The following is a 26247-nucleotide window of genomic DNA, read 5'->3' as shown; positions in this document are numbered from 1 at the left end:
GGGCTGCCACACCCCTCCTCCAGAGTGGGGGGAGGGGCTGCCACACCCCTCCTCCAGAGTGGGGGCCCAGCAGGCCGGGAGGTGGCTGCCCCTGGGGGAGGTGCCGCCTCTTCCTCGAGCTGTGCCACACAGGGTCTGGGCCTTAGATGTGTCCCCATCCTGGGACCATGCGTGGCAGGGCCGGGTCAGCATGGACGGACGGATGGACGGGTGGACGGCACCTGCATCCTGGACCAGGCATGGCCTATGCAAGTCAGCAGTTGCTGGGACAAGCTTCTCACCCCGTCTCCCCTGCGCCCTGTCTCCCCTGTGCCCCGTCTCCCCTGCGCCCCGTCGTCTCCCCTGCGCCCCGTCTCCCCTGTGCCCCGTCTCCCCTGCACCCCGTCTTCCCTGCGCCCCGTCTCCCCTGCGCCCCGTCTCCCCTGCACCCCGTCTCCCCTGCGCCCCGTCTCCCCTGTGCCCCGTCTCCCCTGCACCCCGTCTTCCCTGCGCCCCGTCTCCCCTGTGCCCCGTCTCCCCTGCACCCTGTCTTCCCTGCGCCCCGTCTCCCCTGTGCCCCGTCTCCCCTGCACCCCGTCTTCCCTGTGCCCCGTCTCCCCTGTGCCCCGTCGTCTCCCCTGCGCCCCGTCGTCTCCCCTGCGCCCCGTCTCCCCTGCGCCCCGTCTCCCCTGCACCCCGTCTTCCCTGAGCCCCGTCGTCTCCCCTGCGCCCCGTCTCCCCTGCGCCCCGTCTCCCCTGTGCCCCGTCTCCCCTGCACCCCGTCTTCCCTGCGCCCTGTCTCCCCTGCGCCCCGTCGTCTCCCCTGCGCCCCGTCTCCCCTGTGCCCCGTCTCCCCTGCGCCCCGTCGTCTCCCCTGCGCCCCGTCGTCTCCCCTGCGCCCCGTGCCCTCTGGCCGCGGTGGGGAGCCTGGCTCTCCGCAGGCAGCCCAGTCCTCTGCTGCACTCTCGGCCAGGCTGAGCTGCGGCCCCTTCTCGGGGGACGTGCCAGCCCGGGGGTGGGTGACCGGAGCTCACCGGCTACGGTCACACTGGACGGCACCCACCCTGGCCGTTTCCAGAGCCCTCTGGCCCGGTCCCGTTGGGGGAGGCCGGGGCTCTGCAGGTGCTCCACTTGGGCCTCAGCCTGGTCCGCTGCGGGCAGGCCTGCTGCCCGTTGGTCCAGAGGGCACATGCTTCTGATGGGACGAGCTGAGGGAGCTGGCGGAGGGGAGACGCAGCCCTGGGGACGTCTGTGGGGTGGCTGCTCAGGGAGGCCTCAAATCAGGCCCCCGAGGGAGCCTGGGGCCTGGGTGGAGAGGCGCGGGAGGCAGCGCCTGGTCCGGGACGCGGGCCGGAGCGTCTCCTCAGGACGGGGTCACGTCCTCTCCCTCTCCGCACTCAGGTCCACCCCCGTGGGGCCGAGCCCGCGGGGAGGGTGGGGGGGTGGGGATTTATGAGCTCAGAGAGCTGCTGCCTTTTGTGGTGGGGGAGGGGCCTCTCTGGGCCAGAAGAATATTTCATGTTTTTAAGGGCGGCTACAAAGCAGGGCTGAGCTCAGGCCTTAAAACGAGCCCGTAAAATCGAAAAATATTTATCTGGAAGGGTGGCAAGTCTCGTAAAAGTTTTATGAATGTTTTACAACTGCCCCATCAGGAAGCTGGCCTCTCACTCACCTCCTTCCTGTCAGAGAAACGGCACACGCACAAGTGCATGCGCACACATGTGCACACGTGTGCACACAGGCCGGCGGCCACACACGCGCTGCCAGTCTCCGGCGTGTGCCCGCAGGCCCGGGCCTGGCTCCCCTGTGCCCGGTGTCTGGCTGGACGGCCGCCCCGGGGCCCGCCGGCCTGTCTCCCCACGAGTCACCCCCAGGTCAAACTCGAGTGTGCAGGCAGCTCACTGGCCAGGCCTCGAGGACTCTCCCGGGGCCTGGAGGGCCTCCAGGGTGGGGAGCTATGCTCACAGGCCCCGGGGGCTTCTGTGACCCCCTTTGTCCAGAGGAAGAACAGGAGACTAACGGAGGCCACCCAGGAAGGAGTTTGAAACCCTTCTGTTGTCTGGGCTTCGCGCTGGTTTCCATCTTGAGGTGGCAGGTGAAGTCGCTGGGGCCCGGCCTGCCCGCCTGCTTTCCGCCGCTGCCCCTCCACCTCCAGGCTCACCAGCCTCCCTTCCACCCCTGCAGCGGCCCGGCTTCTTCCCCCGGTCCACTCCCTCTGCCCACGCCTGGCAGGCCCAGGGCTTCACGGGTGGAAGGGAGCGCAGGGCGGGACCCCGCTGAGCACAGCTAAGGCCGCCACGCCGGCCGCGGGGAGGCGGGGAGGCCCTGAAGGGACGCCTGCAGGATGCGGAGAACAGACCCTGCGCCCCTCAGACTGGCAAGAAAGCCCCCGCGCGGGCCAGCGGCGGGAGGGCTGGCCCCCAGCCCGGGACACGCAGCGGCCATGCCGCGCCCCGCCCCCCTCCCCCGCGGCGGAGCGCAGACGCACAGGCACCCCCGCGCCGCTGGCCCAGCACCCCGAGGCCCGGGTGCTTCCACGGGAAAGCGCGGCGCGGCGCAGACCACCCGCGTGGAGTGATGACACAGCCTCAAAGGCAGGCAGCCCCGGCCCCGACACATGCCTGTGAGGACCCCGCCGTGCGACCACACGCGTGTGAGCCCCGCCGCGTGACCACACACGCGTGTGCGAGCCCCGTCACGTGATCACACATGCGTGTGCGAGGGCCCGCCGCGTGTGACCCAGTTCCCGCCCGACCACACGCGTGTGCGAGGGCCCGCCGCGTGTGACCCAGCTCCCGCCCGACCACACGCGTGTGCGAGGGCCCGCCGCGTGTGACCCAGTTCCCGCCCGACCACACGCGTGTGCGAGGGCCCGCCGCGTGTGACCCAGCTCCCGCCCGACCACACGCGTGTGCGAGGGCCCGCCGCGTGTGACCCAGTTCCCGCCCGACCACACGCGTGTGCGAGGGCCCGCCGCGTGTGACCCAGTTCCCGCCCGACCACACGCGTGTGCGAGGGCCCGCCGCGTGTGACCCAGCTCCCGCCCGACCACACGCGTGTGCGAGGGCCCGCCGCGTGTGACCCAGTTCCTGCCCGACCACACGCGTGTGCGAGGGCCTGCTGCGTGTGACCCAGCTCCTGCTGGTCTGGCTGGCATGTGGGGTTCCTCAGTTAAAAATCACTATTTTGGTGGGATGAGAAGGGGAGAAGACGGGAGTTTAGGGGACAAAGCCGCGGAGTACGCGCCTTAAGCAGCCCCTGCCGGCCGGGAGGCCGAGGCTCAGGCCTGGTCTGCTGGGGACCCGAGGCCCGGCCGGGGCGGTGGGGGGTCCCGAGAGCTGGGGAGTGCAGCGCGGCCGCTCGGCCGGCCCCACCTCCACCTCCCCGGCACGCGCGGCCAGAGCCCCGCTGAGTGCCCTGCACACAAGCCGGCGTGGGAAGCCACCGGCGGCCGACAGCACAGGGGACTCAGTGTCCGCTCCTCAGAGGAGCGGGCAGCGGGCAGCCCTCCCGGGGGGCCGGGCCGGCCCCGGATGCAGCGCCCGTGGGGCAGTGGAGGGACACATGAGCCCAGTGGGGGGTGCAGCCCCCTAACTGGATCCCTTGGTCCCATGGAATGTGGTCCCGGGCCCGGCCCCCGTGCCAGTGACGCCACCGGCCCCACCCTTCCCAGGGCTGGCGGTGCCCACCCGCGTGCCCGGCACGGGCGGCCAGGGCCGGCCACAGGTGGCTTCTGTCCACTGCGCCGTGTGTACATTAATTGCAGATATTTTTAACATATTGTGTTACTCCATCCATCTTCGTGAACAGTCTGTCTTGTAAATTTTTTGGAATTATGTTATTTTTTCTTGCTTATCTTCGTCATCTACGGTTATTTATAATATTGTCTTTGTTTCAGATGCTGGGTATAAACATCGTAACCGTTCTCCGATGGGGTTCATGTAATTTTTACAATTGCTTTGAAATGCCCCGATGGTCAAAGGGGGGGAAGGTTCCCTGCTTGGGGGAGCGTGCCGTGGCCCGGCTACTGCTGCTCCCCGGGCACAGGGCTCAGGGAGGCCCGGCGGGCACAGGGCTCAGGGAGGCCCGGCGGGCACAGGCTGCTCCCTGGGCACAGGGCTCAGGGAGGCCCGGCGGGCACAGGGCTCAGGGAGGCCCGGCGGGCACAGGGCTCAGGGAGGCCCGGCGGGCACAGGCTGCTCCCTGGGCACAGGGCTCAGGGAGGCCCGGTGGGCGCAGGCTGCGGGGGAGGGGAGGCCCGGTGGGCGCAGGCTGCGGGGGGGGGGGGGGAGGCCCAGTGGGCGCAGGCCACAGGGGGGGGGGGGAGAGGAGGCCCAGCGGGCGCAGGCCATGGGGGGGAGAGGAGGCCCAGCGGGCGCAGGCCGCCCCGGGGCAGGGGTGGTGGGGGGCTGAGGCTGGGCTCAGGTTTCAGAGCAGTCGTCCACAGACGTCAGGCGAGGCCCACAAAGGGCAATGTTGGGGTAAGATGCCGGGAGAAAGACGGATGGCTTGTTTTCATTTTTATAGGGGTTTTCTGCAACCTCAACTCTCACCCCTCATCCCTACTCAACTCCCAGCCCGCCGTGGGCCAGCCCTTCTGTGGGAGCCGCCAGCTGCAGGCACAGGCCAGGCCAGGGCGGGGCCCGTGCAGGGGCCGAGGAGCCCACTGCCCTCCTGCTCTTGGCTCGGGGCCTCCGTGGAGGCTGGCGGGAGGCCATGCCGGGAAGCCAGGACTTTGGAAAGGCCGGCACTTGAATGCGTCTCCTCCACACGGCGCGGCCATGGAGCTCCAGCATGCAGCTGCCAGGCCCCTGACCGCCAACACCACCACGCCACTGCCCGGCCTTCTCTGCGGCTCGCCCTCCGAGGGAGGAGGCTGAGGGTGGCGGCCAGCCCGGGCTGTCCCCCAGGCCCAGCCTCCCCGGAGGGCCTCAGGTGGTGACGAGACTTGCGAGCAGAGACGCGAGTATCGAGCGCAGCCGAGAGCCACCGGGGTGGCCGTGCCCGGTGCCGCGCGGGCTCGTGTGCCACTCGCACGACCGAGTTCTACCAGCCAGCCCACAGACGGCGCCCAGCCCAGACAGGAGCCCAGGCAGGAGGCTGGATATCAGGACTCACTTCTGAGTCTCTTAAGAAACATGGATGTGGCCTAGCGGCCGGCCTTACTAGCTACCTAAGAGATGAGAGTAAAATCCCTGAGCCACCATTTGCCAGATATCCAATTAGGAGACACAACGGCCCAGGGCCAGGCTGCGCCGGGCGGGCGGAAAACGGCCCTGCAGGGCTGAGGATACAGCCGAAGGGTGCTTTTGGGATCACTGCCAGAAACTCTTAAGTTGTAAGCGTGAAAGTTCCAGCAATCCAACTTGAGAACCCTTCTTAAGAAATACCCTACAGATTCACGCAGTTACGGCTGCCACTCCGGCCACACCGCCTGCCACTGAGATGCTGGAAACACCACTGCGCCTGCCCAGGAGGGCGTAATGACTAAGGCCGCCACCGCTGCCGGCTGCCCCCTCCCCCGTGCTGGGCCCCATGAAACCCCAGGGCCCCTGAGCTGCACACAGGACCGCCAGGGGTTGAGTGGGACACCCAGCCAGGAACAGTGGTGCTGGTGGGTGGGGGGGTGGGGCGGGGCATGGTGGGGTGAGGCATGGTGGGGCAGGGCGGGGCGGGGCGCGGACAGGGCAGGGCAGGGCAGGGCGTGGGCAGGGTGGGGTGTGGGTGGGGCGTGGGGCGGGTGGGGTGGGGCGCGGGTGGGGTGGGGCACAGGCCGGGAGGAGTAAGGGCCTGGGGAGTGCGGGGTCTGGAAGGTGCTGGGTGGGTGCCAGCCCCCCCCACAGGAGGCTTTGCCAGGAACCCCAAACCAGCACCATCTTTCTCATGCACGCCACACATCCCCTTGTGTCTGGCTTTGCCATTCCAGCCCAGTCTAAGCCACAGAAAAGACAACAAGGAATCTGCAGAGCCCGGGTGGGTGATGGATTCCTTGCGGGATTCTGCAACACTGCAGTATGTTTAAAAAGTTGTCCAACACGACACTGAGAAAACCAAGGATGGAGGCGGGGTGGGCTGCTCTGAACGGCCCCCCTTCCACACCAGGGGAGCCACGGTGGCCACCCCTCCTGCCCCCCCCTCAGCGGGCACCGGCCCCTGAACCGATGCTGCCGCCTCCTCAGGCCCTGCGCCCTGCCCTGCCGTGTGCCAGCCTCTCCTGCGCACCCTACTAGAACCAGCACACCCGCAAGCCCACCCCCTGCCAGCCCACGCGGGACCTTCAGCCGTGAGCGTGTCCCTCCCGTGGCCCGGCACCCAGCAGGAGCCTGGTACTCATTGTCCTCAGTGAAACGCAGGCTGAGCAAATAAATGGACACGCAGCCTCAGGAGCGGCCACGAGCCTGGAACCCAGGAGCTCCATTTCTGGAGGCATACGCATCTCAGCATCCGGCGGGCTGGCGGGAGCCTGATTCCTCCACCTCTGCCAGGCAGGGGAGGTGGCAGCTCCCGGCGTCCAGTGGGGTCCCGCCTGGCACTGCCCCCACCCCACCCTCCCCAGTCCTCAAAGATCAGATCCACCTCCGTTCCCCAGGAAGCCGAGGAGGCAATGGGGGAACGGGATGCCCAGGCTCCACCTAGCTAACCTACACCAGCCTCTCAGCCGCGGGCGTGGCGCCCAGGGCCCGCAGCATGGGCAGGATCGGCGCCGGCACTCACCAGGGATGTGGATCTTGAACTTGCCACTCTGGCCAAAGGCACTGTGGATGAGGCCTCGCTCGCCGGTGGACAGGGTCACCTCGAGCCCCACGAACAGCTGGATGTTGGTCTCCTTCTTGAAAAGGGAGCGGCCGATCACGTTGTAGTCATCCATTACCTGCCACAAAGAGAAGGCGTTAGCGCACGCAGGAAGCGCGCACCAGGCACAATGCTGCGCGGAGCAGGGCAGCGGCTGGGCCTCCACACGCACGCCGAGAGCGGGCTCTGCGGCACAACGGCCCCGTGAGCTGGCTTCCGGGCTGGGGAGGGGGCACACCGGTGCAGTCATGGCCACCTCGCTCGCTGTGGGCACGGCCTTGGTGCCTGTCCGAAGGCCCAGGGCCCTCCAGGGCTGGCAGGGCCCTGCCTCTGGTCTCCTTTCTGGATGAGCTGTGCCTCCACTCGGCCACACGCACCTGTGCGCAGTGTGGCCTGAAGCTCTGCCGGGACCCTCTGCAGCTAGACGCTTCCGCAGTGCCTCTCCGTCCAGCCCCACCCTTGGTGGCTCCTTGACCCGGGCCGTGAGCCACGTGTCTGAGAACGCGCCCACCAGCCACAGCCCGTTCCACCTGGCGTGTCCGCGGCCGGCTGCCCAGGCCCGGCCCCGGCCCCGGCCCCCCGCGCTGCTCTCTGCTGCCGGAAGGCCGGCCCTCCGAGCCCCTGGCAGCCCCACGCCCTGCGGCCCCTGCTCAGGTCCCAGGTGTGCTGCAGCAACTCGGGCTGCAGAGCACAGGGAGTGTCCAGCCGGCAGCGCAGAGGGCCCCAAGGGAGCCGGGCGGACCCTCCGGACCCTTCACAGCATCGCCAGTAGAAGCCGTCACCTGCCACTCAGATTTCCCAAAGGGTAGGACCCAGCTCAAGCCTTGGGTCCAGCCTCCTGGGCACCAGGCCGACTGCTGCTGGGCCAGGCCCGGGTGGCTGGTGACAGTCCCGGAGGAAGTCACAGAGACCCAGTCCACGCTGCCCTACTGCGCTCCAGGGAGCCAACTTTGGAGCAAGCCCACGCGAGCTGATCAGAAACAAGCATGCGTGACAGGGCCTCTCGGTGGACTCAGCTCGGGTTTCCTGACAGGAACCCTGAGCCACCTTCCTCCAGGGGAAGGGCCAGCAGAACCCGCCGGAACAGACCGGTGCAGCCAGCCTTGCGGCCCTGGGCTGGTCAGCTTGGCTGGTGACAGCTGAGCACCGGAGAGGGGTATGGCAGCTCTGCCTGGGCACCAGCAGGAAGCCAGTGGTGCGGAGACGGAGCGGGTGCACCGTCAGAGCGCGGGGGGCGGGGGGCGCACGGGAGACGGGGGGCACTCCTCGAGCGGAGGCCTGTTCTGGCGTCTCGGGCCGGGATTGTGGCTCTACTCCCCGCAGCACGCAGATCCGGCGCGCGGGGCAGGGCAGCGGCAGCAGGCCTTACCCACGCCGCCCCAGGCTCTCCAGAGCCTTGGAAACCTCTGCCTGCTCCTCAAGCTGTCAGAGGCTGCAAATGGATTGCTTTGCATAGTAGAAATGGTCTCATTTACCCTAAAATCCTTTTGAAAAAACATTTTCCATCCGCTGTGATTCACAGCACCAGATAAAAGGTGATGGATGAACTGGATGCAAATATCGATAAGAACAGTCATTTCTACTTGCACAGCCGCTGCAGCTCAGAACCTCCCCACAGGCAACCTCCTTGTCCTCCAGAGCCGGGCTCCAGGGCAGAGCTCCCAGACCCACATCGCCCCCCGGGGGCCGGCCCAGGCCTCCCGCCGCACGGGGCAGCTCTCTCTAGCCGTGTCCCCCAGAGGAGCCGGGCCTGGTCCGGCTGCATGCTCAGCCACACCCCCGGCTCTGGCCTGGCGGAGACACCACCCCGTGAGGGGAGCTGGAGCGTGGAGACAGGGGCCCCGCTGCCCCACACCCCAAAAGGCTGCAGCTGCGCTCACGGCCAGATCTAAGGGTTTAGTGGCCAGGAAACGCCAGTCAAGTCTGCCAGCCCCATGTTGCCCAAGATGCCTGGCCTTTGGGGGCAAATCTGACCGAGTACCACAGTGGCTGAGTAATAAAGATGGCGGCCCTTGGGTCAGGACCACAAAGGGCGTGGTGCAGCCTATCTATAACCCAGTACTCCGGAGGCCCAAACAGGAAGACGGGACATTTGAAGCCAGCCCAGGTTGCATGCAAGAACTCTCAAGAAAACAGAAACCACCACAAAACAAGGAGTACCCCAGGACTGGACAGGTCCAGAGCAGGGCTGCTCAGCAGGCTCTGCTCACACTGGCCCGTGGACTCGCGCGGCCAGCCTCTGGGCCCGTGGGCAGAGCCCCACATCTGCTGTGCATCCGCCGGGCTGACCGGCCGGCGGACCCCGGCTGAGGGGAGCCCCGGGGCCCAGCCACGCCGCCTGGCACTCGGAATGCGCGGGCGATGAAGGGGTCCGTGACGCGGCCCCGGTGGTGGGCACTGCCCCCTCACCCTGGGGTCTTTCGACAGGCAGGTGGGAAACGGAAGCAGACACCTGTGAACTGTCACCATCCCACTAACACATCCGCCCTGAGCCTCTGCCAGGCCTCCCACCAGCTCCCACGTCCCCCTGGGACTCCAGCCGACCTTCCTGGGCTCCACTCTGGCATGTTCTGCTTCTAGAAACTTCCCACACCTAAGACGGAGCCTGAGCCACTATCTCTACATCTCACTCTTGACAGTGGCCCCGGCCTCTTCACCAGGCTGCGAGCTCTGGAAGGAAGGCTCTGCCTGCAGCCACACGCCTTCCCACGGCCCCCACCCCCTTGGTCACGGCAGGCAGGCCACACGCCTTTCCACGGCCCCCACCCCCTTGGTCACGGCAGCCAGGCCACACGCCTTCCCACGGCCCCCACCCCCTTGGTCACGGCAGCCAGGCCACACGCCTTCCCACGGCCCCCACCCCCTTGGTCACGGCAGCCAGGCCACACGCCTTCCACGGCCCCCACCCCCTTGGTCACGGCAGCCAGGCCACACGCCTTCCCACGGCCCCCACCCCCTTGGTCACGGCAGCCAGGCCACACGCCTTCCACGGCCCCCACCCCCTTGGTCACGGCAGCCAGGCCACACGCCTTCCACGGCCCCCACCCCCTTGGTCACGGCAGGCAGGCCACACGCCTTCCACGGCCCCCACCCCCTTGGTCACGGCAGGCAGGCCACACGCCAGGCCACACGCCTTCCCACGGCCCCCACCCCCCTGGTCACGGCAGGCAGGCCACACGCCTTCCCACGGCCCCCACCCCCGTGGTCACGGCAGCCAGGCCACACGCCAGGCCACACGCCTTCCACGGCCCCCACCCCCGTAGTCACGGCAGGCAGGCCACACGCCTTCCCACAGCCCCCAACCCCTTGGTCACGGCAGGCAGGCCACACGCCTTCCACGGCCCCCACCCCCGTAGTCACGGCAGGCAGGCCACACGCCTTCCACGGCCCCCACCCCCCTGGTCACGGCAGGCAGGCCACACGCCAGGCCACACGACTTCCACGGCCCCCACCCCCTGGTCACGGCAGGCAGGCCACACGCCTTCCCACGGCCCCCACCCCCCTGGTCACGGCAGCCAGGCCACATGCCTTCCCACGGCCCCCACCCCCGTAGTCACGGCAGCCAGGCCACACGCCTTCCCACGGCCCCCACCCCCGTGGTCACGGCAGGCAGGCCACACGCCTTCCCATGGCCCCCACCCCCCTGGTCACGGCAGGCAGGCCACACGCCTTCCCACGGCCCCCACCCCTGTGGTCACGGCAGCCAGGCCACACGCCTTCCACAGCCCCCACCCCCTTGGTCACGGCAGCCAGGCCACATGCCTTCCATGGCCCCCACCCCCTTGGTCACGGCAGCCAGGCCACACGCCTCCCACAGCCCCCACCCCCGTGGTCACAGGAGCCAGGCCACACGCCTTCCACGGCCCCCACCCCCCTGGTCACGGCAGGCAGGCCACACGCCAGGCCACACGCCTTCCACGGCCCCCACCCCCCTGGTCACGGCAGGCAGGCCACACGCCAGGCCACACGACTTCCACGGCCCCCACCCCCTGGTCACGGCAGGCAGGCCACACGCCTTCCCACGGCCCCCACCCCCTGGTCACGGCAGCCAGGCCACACGCCTTCCACGGCCCCCACCCCCGTGGTCACGGCAGCCAGGCCACATGCCTTCCCACGGCCCCCACCCCTCTGGTCACGGCAGCCAGGCCACATGCCTTCCACGGCCCCCACCCCCGTGGTCACGGCAGCCAGGCCACACGCCTTCCCACGGCCCCCACCCCCCTGGTCACGGCAGGCAGGCCACATGCCTTCCCACGGCCCCCACCCCCCTGGTCACGGCAGCCAGGCCACATGCCTTCCCACGGCCCCCACCCCCGTGGTCACGGCAGGCAGGCCACACGCCTTCCCACGGCCCCCACCCCCGTGGTCACGGCAGGCAGGCACGGCTCTGAGACCCCCCCCACCCCCCCCAGGTGTCAGGACCGAGGAGAAGGGAGAGCAGCGATGGGCCTTCGGGATAAAGCAGCCAGGGAGGCGTCTCCCGGAGGGCACCCCTGGCGACCAGCCCGGCATCGCGCGGCTGCGGCGGCCCAGCGGGCCCGTGCGGTCTGTGCCCTCCGCCGCCTTCCAGAGGCCGTTGGAAGACGCCTCGCTGCCCTGCCGCGCCCCTTGTCTGATTTAAAGTATTACGCCAACTCCCACAAGGCACAGAGGGCCCGTTATTCCCCAAGCCGCATCTTATGCCAAGGCTGACTCTTTATTAACTTCAGGGGAGCTTCAAAAGGCTTGGGGGCTTTCACGCCAGACACAGACGGCCCTGGAGTTAGTGTCAGCGCTGCGTACAGGGAGACGAGGCCCCGCGCCGCCCCGAGGTCTGGCTGTGTGGGGCGCGGCCTCGTTCACTGTTGAAGCACGTGAGATGAGGGGCCTCCCGGGCGGGCTGGGGGCTCGGGCCGGCTGGTCTCTGAGCGTCAGGTCAGGAAGGAGGTCAAGTCTGGTCAGCCGGTCCTTGCGTGTCAGGGCTTCTTGGGTACGATAGGAGCAGACAGATGAGAGGCCCCGGGCCAGCGCCCCCGGGCCCCGCCCTAGCGAGGAGCGGGGAGACGGCCCGCGGCCAGCCGCGCCCTGTGGAGGGGCAGGGTGACCTGGGAGGCTCTGTGGGTCCACACCAGCCACCCTGGGCAAGGCTGTGGGGTAGTGGCCGGCCGGCAGGCCCCTCCCGGACCTGCACAAGCGCACACCCTCGGGCCCCGGCCTCCAGAGGGGCCTGTCGGGGCGTGGAGACTCGGTGGCGATGGCTCAAGGCCAGCACACGGCCCTGCCCTGCCCCCAGCAGTGGGTGCTGGGTCCTCGGCCGCTCCTCGGCTGGGCAGAGACCGGCCGCACCCTGTGGGCGCAGGGGCATGGAGCCGCCCAGCTTGAGAACCAGGCTGTGGGAGAGGGAGCAGGGCACTTCCAGGAAGCGTAACGGCGGCGGGAAGCCAGAATCCCAGCAGGGCCCAGCAGACACCCCGCGCGCCGGTGCGGCCGGCACCACCCGCTCATCAGGTCTCCAGGGCCCAGGAGGGTCTGGCGAACCCCCATGTCCAGGAAAAATGGGTACCCAAAGACTAGAGGAGGGCAGAGGGGGTGGATGGAGCTGGGCTGAGGTCGGGCGGGGCCGGGGTCTGCAAAGAGCAGGAGACAGCAGCGGGGAATGGGGCTGGGCCAGGCCCCGGGTGGACTCCAAGGCCGGTCTGTGGCTCTGGGCTCGGCCCCCCCCCGTCTGCTGCCGTGCCGCCCACGGCTCCCGGCGGGCATCTGCAACGCTCCCGGGGCACAGCCTTGCGGTGGGACGGCCAAGCGTGCCAGAGACGGGGCTGGCCTCAGCACATGGAAAGATCTCTCCACGCCCCCCCACAATACACCGCTTGTCCCGGGTCATTCCCTCCACCAAGCCAGAGTGGGGGACTGCAGGGGTGGGGGTGAGAGACGGTGTGTGGGCGCGTGACTGTGCGCGCGCGTGACTGTGAGAGCGCGCGTGACTGTGTGCACACGTGACTGACTGCATGTGTGTGAGCATGACTGTGTGTGACTGCATGTGTGTGACTGTGTGAGCGTGGCTGCCTGTGTGTGAGCATGTGACTGTGTGACTGTGTGTGTGACTGTGACTGTGAGCATGGCTGCCTGTGTGAGCATGTGTGAGTGTGACTGTGTGACTGAGTGTGACTGTGAGCGTGTATGAGCGTGACTGTGTGTGACTGTGTGAGCGTGACTGTGTGTGACTATGTGTGAGCATGGCTGCTTCTGTGTGTGTGTGTGTGTGACTGTGTGAGCATGGCTGCCTGTGTGTGTGAGCATGTGTGAGTGTGACTGTGAGTGTGACTGTGTGTGACTGTGTGTGAGCATGGCTGCCTGTGTGTGTGAGCGTGTGTGAGTGTGACTGTGTGTGACTGTGTGAGATGGCTGCCTCTGTGTGTGAGCGTGACTGTGAGTGTGACTGTGAGTGTGACTGTGTGTGTGACTGTGTGTGAGCGTGGCTGCCTCTGTGTGTGAGCGTGTGTGAGTGTGACTGTGAGTGTGACTGTGTGTGAGCATGGCTGCCTCTGTGTGTGAGCGTGTGAGTGTGACTGTGAGCGTGTGAGTGTGACTGTGAGTGTGACTGTGTGTGAGCGTGGCTGCCTCTGTGTGTGAGCGTGTGAGTGTGACTGTGTGAGCGTGGCTGCCTGTGTGTGTGAGCGTGTGTGTGACTGTGAGTGTGACTGTGTGTGAGCATGGCTGCCTCTGTGTGTGTGTAAGAGAAAGAGACACAAGTGCGCTGTTTTCCAAATCACAGACTCTTCTGGCTAAAGGATCAGACACTAGCATATCCACAAGGAGGGAACCTTCTGGAACAGCTGGGGGCTTCTTGGTGTGTGTGTGTGGCGTGCTGGTGGCTCTGCTGGGGACAATGCTGGCCGGGCCGGTGGGTCACCCAGTGGCTTCCGGGGATGCGCACGTTGTGCACAGACGGCGGGCCAGCCCAGGCCGCTGGGGGAGGAGCAGTCGCTGGCGGCCATTGTCCCAGCCTCAGCGCGGGGCCTTGGCGGCGGTGATCATGTCCTCACACGCGTCTCTCTGTTAGGGCTTGGGAACTGCCCAAGTGCTAAAGTAGGGATTCTAATTCCAAGGCGGGCAGGGGGGCAGGCGGGCAGGCGGACGGTGAGACAGAGCCGGGCCTCCCGAGGGCTGGCCCGAGGAGGGGCTGCAGGGCTGGAGTTCTGCCACCCACCGCGCTGGCACAGCCCGGGGCAAGGAGCTTCCCCAACCCACCAAGACCTGACATGGAGCACCCACCTCTTGGAAGGACTCCTCCATGGTGATCAGACTGAGAGACACTACACTGCGGTGGAGACCAGCCACGCCAGCACGGCCGGCAGCCGGAGCCCAACAAGCATTCACCCAGCAGCGGTCACAAGCCGTGAGCAGAATTATTCCTCTTGGAGCTGCGGCCCAGAGACCCAGGAAGGCGTGTGCACACATGCACATACACACGCATGCGCATGCGTGCGCACACACATGAACACGGAAGAGCCCGAGGCTGCCTGGGACGGGCAGGCCGTGCTAGCGGCTCTTTGCTCTCTCTAGTCACCCTAAGGCTACCAGGAATGACAGAAGGACACGGGCACACCTGGGCAGAGGCTCAAGCGTGCCGCTTCTGGGCCCCGCCCGCTGGAACCTGGCGAGGCGGGCCACCTTTCCCTCTCTGTAAGAAGCAAGGAGAGGGCTGGGCGCCGCGGCTCCCGCCCGTCGGGCTGGCTCCTCAGAGGGCTCCAAGCCATCACCGGGCAACTGGGAATGCAGCAGAGGCGCCCAGTGCTGGAGTACTGACTGAGAGCACAAATGCTCAGGGACAGTGCCCAGGCCGAGACCGGGCCAGGTGAGCCTCGGCCGCAAGGCCGCCGTGGGGCAGCGGGAGGCAGGCCTCACCACACCACGGGAGGGACGCGGCCTTTGCCCTGCTCACTCCATCAGAGGCCAGGGCTGGCCGCCGTCCACGGGCGCGAGGGCTGCACGGGCCGGGCCTCCCGACTCCCCCGACGTTCCTTCACCTCAGCCCTTTCTCCGCAGCCCTCCGCCGGTCGCGCAGGCGGGCCCACGGCAGCGGCCTGCTCGCGGGAGGAGAGACAGGAGCGGGGCCCTGGCCTGGCCACGTGCGGTCACACTCCACCACGGCACCCGGAGGGGGTCCAGGTCGGGAGAGCACCCTGCCCGTCCGTGCCGCTGTGCCGGCGCGGGTCCTCAGCCTCCGGCCAGCTCACCCCGCGCGAGCCGCCCGCGCCCGCCAGGACACCAGAGCGCAGGGCTGGGCCGGGGAGGCGGCCGCGGACTGGGGGTTGCGTGGTCGCCTGCTGGCGTTGCGCACAAAGCTCAGGGGCAGCGACCAGGCCCCCAGTTCAAGCCCAGGACCAGAGCAAAAATGAACCACAACAAAACAAAGACACATAATATCCATAGCCTAAAGGCACGCCGTAAGTGCTCAGCCAGCGGTGAGTGGGCTGGCTCCCTCACTCCCGCGGCTGGTCTCGGAGGCGGGGTGCAGCGGCCCCAAGGCCAGCCCCCCTTCCCACCCTCTCCACAGGCCCCCGGCGGGCTCCCTCCGGGGCTGCTCAGGGGCAGCCGCTGGTGGGTCTGGACGCCGATCCCCTGGGGCGGCTCTGGAGGCGGCTGCTCCGGTCCTCCCAGCGCGCAGGCAGGACCCAGGCCAGAGCAGCCCCGGCTCTCCCCGGCCCTCGAGCGGCGGGAGGCGGCCTGCTCGGCCAGCACGGGCCTGCCAGGAGGGGCACACTCAGGGACGGCGCCCCCCACGGACGCCGCTACACGGCATTGCACCCGGACGGAGGGGGATAGCGCTGCAACAGCTTCACCTGCAACCGCCTCACAGACCCGGGCCCAGTCGGGGGGAGTCGGGCCCTGCGCACCGGAAGCTTCCGGGGTCACGGGAGGGCCGAAACGGGCGGTGGGAACAGACCGAGCCTGCCTCTGGCGGGCTGGTGCTGGCGCTGTGTGGGGCGGGGCCTGGCCGAGGCCCGGAAGGCCCCGCGGAGGCTGCCCAGGCCACGCCTGCTCGGCCCGGGACCACGAGCTCATCCGGACCCCCTAAGGACACACCGGGGGGCCAGCGCCGCTGACGGGAGGCAGGGCAGCCCGACGGCCAGCACTCCCAGAGGCTGCTCCGGCTCTGTCCCGCCGGGGACGGGCTGGACGCTCGGCCTGCGTCCTGTGACAGCGATGTGCCTGGCGGCGTGGCCTTCTGTCTCCTTCCCTCCTCTTGCCTCCTGGCCCTGGGCCACCCTGTAGGGGAGGCCTGACCGGGCCCACGGCCTAGGCACAGTGGCTGGGGCGGGCAGGGAAGTGTTCCAGAAGGCTGGAGCCCGGGAGCCAGCGGGGCAGGGGCTGGGCTGCAGGCACCAGAAGGGACAGCAGGAGGGGAGCCGGGGCAGCAGGAGCAGCCTGGGCCAGGCCTCGCTCTGCGTGGCCCGGAGGAGAGAGCTCATGGGCCTCCGAGACCTGCAGAGGCCCAGCGACCGCTGGGGGCCTCCCGGCCGGGCCGGGCCGGGCCGCGGGTCCCGCCCTCCGCTGCGGGCTGGGGAGGCCAGCACAGCCGCGCTCACCCGGTCCACCACGCCGTGCTTGTGCTTCAGCTTGTACACCCTCAGCGTGGGGAGGAAGCTCTCCGCGTAGTTCCTGTCCTCCAGCCCGTGGAGCAGGGTGCCGTGGAAGGCCAGCCGGCAGGAGTTGGAGTGGATGTCCGCGTCCAGCCGGGAGCCGATCACCAGGCACAGCCGCGGACAGGTGATGGGCTTCTCAAACTCCACCAATGCCCACTGCTGCCGCGGGCAGCCGCCCTCGGGCGCCCGGCCCGCGCCGTCGGCCTGGCCGTCGGGCGCCGCGGGCACCACGTCCTTGCTCAAGTACTGCTCCTGGAAGAGGTACTCCCGGGAGAAGTCAAAGGCGTCCGGCGCAGGCTCCCGGTCGAGGCCGTCCGGGGCCGGGCTGAAGAACAGCAGGCGGCCCATGACCGTCTCGTGGCCCACGGTGATGTGGAACTTGGCCTTGGTCTGCAGGGGCCCCCGGAAGTAGGGGATCTTCTCCACAGAGATGATGGCGGCATGCACGGTGCGCAGCGTGTCGGGCGCACACACCAGCCCGCGCTCCAGCAGCTTGGGGTCAAACTGAGTCACGCAGAGGCCCAGACGGTCCCCCTGCATGGCCGAGGTGACCGGCGTGTGGAACATCTGCATGGACTTCACCTTCCTCACCACCTGCTCGGGAGAAGAGGAACAGCACTTGAGCTGGGCTGGCCCGAGCCCGGCCGGACACCGCCCTTCCCACCCCCGTGACCCCAGAAGGATCCCGGCCGGACACGGCCCTTGCCGCCCTCCTCACACCCAGGACCCCGGATGGAGCCCGGCCGGACACAGCCCTTGCCGCCCTCCCCACGCCCAGGACCCCGGATGGAGCCCGGCCGGACACGGCCCTTGCCGCCCTCCCCACGCCCAGGACCCCGGATGGAGCCCGGCCGGACACGGCCCTTGCCGCCCTCCCCACGCCCAGGACCCCGGATGGAGCCCGGCCGGACACGGCCCTTGCCGCCCTCCCCACGCCCAGGACCCCGGGTGGAGCCCGGCCGGACACGGCCCTTGCCGCCCATCCCACGCCCAGGACCCCGGATGGAGCTCAGGACGCTGGGCCAGGGTGGCCAGGGCGGTGGCGCAGCCTGCTCCACAAGGCGCACACTGGCTGTGGGAGGAGGCAGCGGGCACCCAGCCGCCCCGGCTCCACCCGCCATCTTTTCCCCACTCCCCGGCCATGCTGGCGCGTGCAGCCCTCACCCAGGCTGTGGTTGGGCCGGCCTCCCAGCACGGCCCTGTGAGCCCGGGTCAGCGCAGGTCAGGCGCCTCACGGTGGGGTGTCCCTCCGGACCTTGACGCCCCTCAGAGTCCCAGGCCCTCCATGGCCTGGCTCTGCCAGAGCCCGCAGCCAGAAGACCAGTCCTGGGAGCACCGTCAGCACTGCACGCGCCCCGGGAGCACTCTGACCCGGGAGCACCGTGTCAGCACTGCACGCACCCCAGGAGCACTCTGACCCGGGAGCACCGTGTCAGCACTGCACGCGCCCCAGGAGCACTCTGACCCGGGAGCACTCTGACCCGGGAGCACTGTGTCAGCACTGCATGCGCCCCAGGAGCACCGTGTCAGCACTGCACGCGCCCCAGGAGCACTCTGACCCGGGAGCACCGTGTCAGCACTGCACGCGCTCACAAGCATTCTGTGAGCCAGGTTCTGGCCAGGGAAGAGGAAGGAATGGTTCTGTAGAGCTCTCACCCACACGCTGAAGATGGCCTCTGAAGGAACAACTACAGGGTACCACATGCACATTACGCGTCGTACGTGGCACGTGCATGGTGAACAGGTGTGTGACCGCAGGGCCCTGCCGCCGTCCCCCGAGCTGGGCGTGGGACTGGGCCCGCAGTTCTCAGAGGGGCCTGGGGGGCCGCTCCGGAGGCTGCCGGGAGCAGGGTCAGGCCGGGCTGCCGGGGTAGCCAAGGCCACCTAGGCCTGTCTCAGCTTCTGGAAGGTTCCTCTGCCTCCCGCACTCGGCTCTGCTTCCATCATCTGGAAATCGGGACCAGAAGGAGTGTCCCCAGAAAGCGTGTGAGACCCACGCCGGTCTCCCGAGCTCAGGCCCCGCTTACTGGGGTGGGGACTGTGTCCCACACTTCAGAAAACCTCCCCGGCCTGGCCCAGAGAGCCCGCGGGGCTTCCCGCTCCCCCCGCGTCTCCTCCGGCCTGGCATGGGCCTCGCAAGCCAGCGTTTGTTTAGACCGTGAACCACCCGCCGACAGGGTCGGCAGGGCTGCGGGAGCCTCACCTGGAGCGCCCGCCGCCCACGACGCGGCCCACCCCGGAGTGCGTGGGCTCCCCCATCCCCTCCACTCGCTGACCGACCCTTTGGGTTCCCTCCTGAGAGTGGGGGATGCTGTGACCAAGGAAACCTCGCCGGCCACCGGACCGCCAGGGGCCACCGCCGCCAGGGCCTGCTCACCACACCTACCCGCCCTGCGGCTCAGGCCCGGGCCGCACGCAGCCTGGCCGCACTGAGGCTCCGGGCCAGGAACGGGGCACTTCCACAGAGCAGACACCGCCCCTAGGCGTGCGGTGAGGCCGGGCGGAGCTGGCTGACCACGGGGCTGCCTGGAGCCCGGCTTTCCACCACAACGGCACACGTGTGGCGAGTCTGCAGCCGCTGCCTATGCCCTGCACGCGTCAGCCCGCGCCAGACCCCTCCCAACGCAAGCTGGGCACTCGCAGGCTCTCCCTGAAGACACTGACGCGCGCTGGCGCTGGCTCTGTCTCTGTCTCTGTTTCTGTCTCTCTTTCTCTGTCTCTCTGTCTCTGTCTGTGTCTCTGTTTCTGTCTCTCTGTCTGTCTCTCTCTCTGTCTGCCTCTGTCTCTGTCTCTCTGTCTGTCTCTGTCTCTCTGTCTGTCTCTGTCTCTGTCTGTCTCTGTGTCTGTTTCTGTCTCTCTGTCTCTCTCTGTCTCTGTCTGTCTCTGTCTCTCTGTCTCTGTCAGTCTCTATCTGTGTCTCTGTCTCTGTGTCTGTCTCTGTTTCTGTCTGTCTCTGTCTCTCTCTGTTTGTCTCTCTGTCTCTGTCTCTGTCTGTCTGTCTGTCTCTGTCTGTCTCTCTGTGTCTCTGTCTCTGTCTGTCTGTCTCTCTGTCTCTGTCTGTTTCTGTCTCTGTCTCTCTCTGTCTGTCTCTGTGTCTGTCTCTGTTTCTGTCTGTCTCTGTCTGTCTCTCTGTCTCTGTCTCTCTGTCTCTCTGTCTCTGTGTCTCTGTCTCTATCTTTGTCTCTCTGTCTCTGTCTCTGTCTGTCTCTCTGTCTCTGTTTCTGTCTGTCTCTGTCTCTGTCTGTGTCTCTGTCTCTGTCTCTGTCTGTCTCTGTGTCTGTCTCTGTTTCTGTCTCTGTCTGTCTCTGTCTGTCTCTGTCTCTCTCTCGCACACGCGTGTGCGCTCACCTCATGCCATGTGTGCTGGGGACCGGGGCTCCGTCTCCACACCCCGGGCAGCTGCGTGGAGCAGGGCCTCTGGCAGTGCAGAGATATCGCCAAGGCCTGAGGAGGGCCTGAGAGGGAGGAAGGACAAATCACCACAGATGGAGGCTGCCAGGGCTCTGACGAGGGCTGTGAAGCAGATGGAGGCAAAAACACTGCGGCTCTCCGCACAGAGGCCAGAGGCCTCAGCGCCTGGGCTGACACCCCGAGGGCACTGGACAGCCACGGAGGGCGTGCGGTCATGGCCGGCCTGCGCGTGGGGAAAGCTGGCAGTCCCGCCCTGCCGCCTTCCGAGACGGCCCATCCGTCCACGGCCCTCCACTTGCCCCGGGAGAGGCCAGGATGCACGCGCACACCAACCCCATGTCTGCTTCCCCATTCCGCTCTCTTTCACAGGCGTAGCCTAAGTGACAGGGACGCTTACGGAGGGAACACGGCCGCACGAGGCCCAGGCCTGGGAGCCCGGCCTCCTCGGCTACTCCGGCACCGCCACCCGCAGCCCGTCCACCACGGAGACGAGGCTGAGCTGCGGGCAGCCGAGCCATCAGGCGCAGGAGGCGCGGTGGGAGCGGTGGCCGTGGCGTGCGCTGTGCGAGCCGGCAGGCCCGCCCTGGAGCTCCGGGCCGCCTCTCCCCTGCAGGGCACTCGGGAAGCAGCGGCAGAGGGCAGCCTCTGAGCTCGAGCTGGTGCTTGCTCACAGTGTGCCCTTCGCCGTCACTGGGTCACTCAGGTTCATAAAACCCGAGGCGGGTTGGGGTTTTTACATCCAATTTTATGGATGAAGACATGGAGGCTTCTGACGTCTCCAAGGTCACAGAGAAAACAGATTGGAAGTCGGGGCTCTAAACCCTGGAGCTGCATGGCAGCCCCGGTGCTCCGTCCCCTCCCCGGGGCCTCGGCTCCCCGTCTGGGCACGGGCTGCGGGCAGCTGTGGACTCTGGGTGTGAGGACTGTGTGTCCATATGCCATGAGCCCCAGAGAAGCCTCCAGGGGGTGGCTCCACGCTAACCACCAACGTCCCCCAGACACCAAGGGGGGCGGGACGGGAGGCTTTTCTTGGGCGAGGACGTGGCTGTGGACGGGGAGCCGGCCTGGAATGCAGTGTGGCACAGGCCCACTTTGCTCCACGGCCCAGGTCCCTTCCTGGCCAGTCACTGGGCGCATGCACGGACCGTGCCCAGGCCTGGCTTCCCAGCGAGAACTTTGGCACAGTGTGGCAAGATGCAGACTCTAGGAAACTGGCTCTCAGCCTCCGCTCCGGGCTGACCGCTGCCGGTGCGCAGCCATCCTCCGCGCTCTGCGGGCCTGGTGGCCCTCGCGGAGACGCGCTTCGACTGCGGGGCTGTCAGAAGGCGGAGAGGACGGTGCCCACCAGGGCGTGCAGAACGGTCCACGCAAGTCTCACAGCCACCGTCCAGGTGCTGACCAGGACCACGGGGCCCGCGGGGGCCAGCCATCTGCCGGGCATCCAGCCATGCTGGCTTCGTGCAAGGCTCTTCACCGTACCTCGTGTGCAGCGCACTGAGCCCACGCACGCACGCGGGCGCGCACACGGCAGGCTGGGGCAGCGCCCTGCCGGGGGACCCGGCACACACGGCAGGCTGGGGCAGCGCCCTCCCGGGGGACCCGGCACGCGGCGGGGAGACAGGCTGGGGCGGCGCCGTCCGCACCGGCTGCGGGACGGGCAGATGCTCGCGGGCGTGGCTGTGGCTCTGTGTGGCTCGTCCCTTTGGTGTTCCCGAGGCCGGCTGTAATGAGATTGGACCTCTATTACCCGTTTTCATTCCATTAATGGCCCGGCTGTGCCAAAGGCCTGGGTTGGGACCTCATCATTACTTAATAAAATGTAAATCGGAGAGGAAGAAGAGACACACAAGGTTTGACACTAATAAGCTTACGGCGGGATCAGTTACCTCCATTCAAAGAGGTTCAGACTGGAGGGGAAATGAAATAAGCTTGTAAAGATCAGTCCAGGTTTGGCTCCATCAGACCTAACCAATTTTGTTTAATAAGGTTTCAATTTGGCTGCTTTTGCCCCTCCCTCCTCTTCAAGTGAGGCTCTGTACAGATAAGACATTTTCGGCTGCCTAGTGCATTTAATCGCATCTCACACATAAAAGTCAAACCCAGGGCTCTCGTACCCAGGGGCCGGAGCCAGCTCCCAGCACACACGCCAGTTAACTCCTGAGGGACGTAACTCTGCCCACTCACTCTCAGCAAAACCAAAGGTTGGCAGAAGCAAGTGACAGAACAGCTAGTTACCTGTGTTCCGCCACCAGGAACAGAATGACAAAGGCCCAGCGCCCAGCTGAGGACCGAGTCCGCCCCTCCTCGGTCCCTGGGACGGCCGCCTTCGCAGATTCTCTGTAGCTCCACCCATGTGTTTCTCAAGAGTGCACATGTGTTCGACTGTGCAATGGCACGTACATGTTAGTGAGGTGACATACATGTTAGTGTGCACAGCACTGCATGTGAGTGCATGTAACAGCATATACAATGGCACGTACCTGTTGGTGTGTACAACGTCGCACACATTAGTGTGCACAGTGGTACACCTGTTAGTGCATGTCCTTGCACAGAGCCCCAGGTTTGGCTTTTATGTGTGACATGCAATTACATGCATTAGGCAGCATACATGTTAGTGTACGTTAACCTGTTAGCATGCAATATCACACGTGTTAGTACACACAACGGCACACGTTTGTGTGTGCGACGGTACGTGCATGTGGGTGTTGCAATGGTGGGTGTTGTCTCACGCTGCGATGTCCCCTCCTCTCTGCATGCAGGACACGTGTGCACCGCACACCTGTACTGTGTGAGTGCGGTCAACTCCAGGAGGCAGGAACCTGCGGGGGCATGTGTTGTTTTCACTGCTGTGTATCTGTATGAAACTCGTCATCTGCCCGTGGCCTTGTCACTGACAGGATGAGGGTTGCTCACTTTTGCTGTCATAAAAAACGGCCAGCACACACAGCGTGACCACACGCCCAGCCAGCACACACACAGTGTGACCGCATGCCCAGTCAGCACACACACAGTGTGACCGCATGCCCAGCCAGCACACACACAGCGTGACCACACGCCCAGCCAGCACACACAGTGTGACCGCATGCCCAGTCAGCACACACACAGCGTGACCACATGCCCAGTCAGCACACACACAGCGTGACCACACGCCCAGCCAGCACACACACACACACACACAGCGTGACCACATGCCCAGTCAGCACACACACACACACACACACACACAGTGTGACCACACGCCCAGTCAGCACACACAGTGTGACCACACGCCCAGCCAGCACACACACAGTGTGACCGCATGCCCAGCCAGCACACATACACACACACACAGCGTGACCACACGCCCAGCCAGCACACACACAGTGTGACCGCATGCCCAGCCAGCACACACACACACACACACACAGCGTGACACACGCCCAGCCAGCACACACAGTGTGACCGCATGCCCAGCCAGCACACACACAGTGTGACCGCACGCCCAGCCAGCACACACACAGCGTGACCACACGCCCAGTCAGCACACACACAGCGTGACCACACGCCCAATCAGCACACACACACACACACACACAGTGTGACCACACGCCCAGTCAGCGCGCACACACACACACACACAGCGTGACCACACGCCCAGTCAGCACACACACACACACACACAGTGTGACCACACGCCCAGTCAGCACACACACACACACAGTGTGACCACACGCCCAGTCAGCACACACACACACACAGCGTGACCACACGCCCAGTCAGCACACACACACACACACACACAGCGTGACCACATGCCCAGTCAGCACACACAGTGTGACCACACGCCCAGTCAGCACACACAGTGTGATCACACGCCCAGTCAGCACACACAGTGTGACCACACGCCCAGTCAGCACACACACAGTGTGACCACACGCCCAGTCAGCACACACACAGTGTGACCGCATGCCCAGTCAGCACACACACAGCGTGACCACACGCCCAGTCAGCACACACACAGCGTGGCCACACGCCCAGTCAGCACACACACAGCGTGACCACACGCCCAGTCAGCACACACACACACACACACACACAGCGTGACCACACGCCCAGCCAGCACACACACAGCGTGACCACACGCCCAGCCAGCACACACACAGCGTGACCACACGCCCAGCCAGCACACACACACACACACACACACAGCGTGACCACACGCCCAGCCAGCACACACACACACACACACACAGCGTGACCACACGCCCAGCCAGCACACACACACACACACACACAGCGTGACCACACGCCCAGCCAGCACACACACACACACACACACACACACACAGCGTGACCACACGCCCAGTCAGCACACACACACACACACACACACAGCGTGACCACATGCCCAGTCAGCACACACACAGTGTGACCACACGCCCAGTCAGCACACACAGTGTGATCACACGCCCAGTCAGCACACACAGTGTGACCACACGCCCAGTCAGCACACACACAGTGTGACCACACGCCCAGTCAGCACACACACAGTGTGACCGCATGCCCAGTCAGCACACACACAGCGTGACCACACGCCCAGTCAGCACACACACAGCGTGGCCACACGCCCAGTCAGCACACACACAGCGTGACCACACGCCCAGTCAGCACACACACACACACACACACACAGCGTGACCACACGCCCAGCCAGCACACACACAGCGTGACCACACGCCCAGCCAGCACACACACAGCGTGACCACACGCCCAGCCAGCACACACACACACACACACACACACACACACAGCGTGACCACACGCCCAGCCAGCACACACACACACACACACACAGCGTGACCACACGCCCAGCCAGCACACACACACACACACACACAGCGTGACCACACGCCCAGCCAGCACACACACACACACACACACACACACACAGCGTGACCACACGCCCAGTCAGCACACACACACAGCGTGGCCACATGCCCAGTCAGCACACACAGTGTGACCACACGCCCAGCCAGCACACACACAGTGTGACCACATGCCCGTCAGCACACACACAGCGTGACCACATGCCCAGTCAGCACACACACAGCGTGACCACATGCCCAGTCAGCACACACACACACACACACACACATACACACAGCATGGCCACATGCCCAGTCAGCACACACACACACACACACACACACACACAGCATGGCCACATGCCCAGTCAGCACACACACACACACACACACACACAGCGTGGCCACATGCCCAGTCAGCACACACACACACACACAGCATGGCCACATGCCCAGTCAGCACACACACACACACACACACACAGCGTGGCCACATGCCCAGTCAGCACACACACAGTGTGACCACATGCCAGTCAGCACACACACACACACACACACACACACACACAGCGTGGCCACATGCCCAGTCAGCACACACACAGTGTGATCACACGACCAGCCAACACACACAGTGTGACCACACACCAGTCAGCACACACACAGCGTGACCACACGCCCAGTCAGCACACACACACACACACACACACACACAGCATGAGCACACACCCAGCCAACACACACAGTGTGACCGCACACCAGTCAGCACACACACAGCGTGACCACACGCCCGTCAGCGCACACACACACACACACACAGCGTGACCACACGCCCGTCAGCGCACACACACACACACACACACACACACACAGCGTGGCCACACGCCTGTCAGCACACACGCACACACACACACAGCGTGGCCACACGCCTGTCAGCACACACGCACACACACACACAGCGTGGCCACACGCCCGTCAGCACACACACACACACACACACACACACAGCGTGGCCACACGCCCGTCAGCACACACACACACACACACACAGCGTGGCCACACGCCCGTCAGCACACACACACACACACAGCATGGCCACACGCCCGTCAGCACACACACACACACACACACACACAGCGTGGCCACACGCCCGTCAGCACACACACACACACACACACACACAGTGTGGCCACACGCCCGTCAGCACACACACACACACACACACATACAGCGTGGCCACACGCCCGTCAGCACACACACACACACACACACAGCGTGGCCACACGCCTGTCAGCACACACACACACACACAGCATGGCCACACGCCCGTCAGCACACACACACACACACACACACACACAGCATGGCCACACGCCCGTCAGCACACACACACACACACACAGCGTGGCCACACGCCCGTCAGCACACACGCACACACACACACAGCGTGGCCACACGCCCGTCAGCACACACACACACACACACACAGCGTGGCCACACGCCCGTCAGCACACACACACACACACACACACAGCGTGGCCACACGCCCGTCAGCACACACGCACACACACACACAGCGTGACCACACGCCCAGC

General features: G+C 66.2%; 1 protein-coding gene across 3 annotated transcripts in view; it reads right to left on the bottom strand.

Annotated features, from left to right (window-relative positions):
- LOC138824876 (selenocysteine-specific elongation factor-like) overlaps positions 1-26247 on the bottom strand; it is a 138822-nt gene that overhangs the window by 8774 nt on the left and 103801 nt on the right. For 2 of the 3 annotated variants that reach the window (XM_070019297.1, XM_070019298.1), the window contains exons 5-6: positions 16344-16994; positions 6694-6850 (exon numbers count right to left, since the gene is read on the bottom strand). In XM_070019297.1, coding sequence (XP_069875398.1) covers positions 6694-6850; positions 16344-16994 — 808 coding nt within the window. The remainder of the gene's footprint in view (positions 1-6693; positions 6851-16343; positions 16995-26247) is intronic. The other variant, XM_070019299.1, reaches the window with a different exon arrangement.

This window comes from Dipodomys merriami, unplaced genomic scaffold (genome assembly GCF_024711535.1).
Source record: "Dipodomys merriami isolate MVZ:Mamm:240054 unplaced genomic scaffold, mDipMer1.0.p SCAF_13, whole genome shotgun sequence".
Classification (NCBI taxonomy): Eukaryota; Metazoa; Chordata; class Mammalia; order Rodentia; family Heteromyidae; genus Dipodomys; species Dipodomys merriami.
This window is presented reverse-complemented; position numbering and strand designations above follow the sequence as displayed.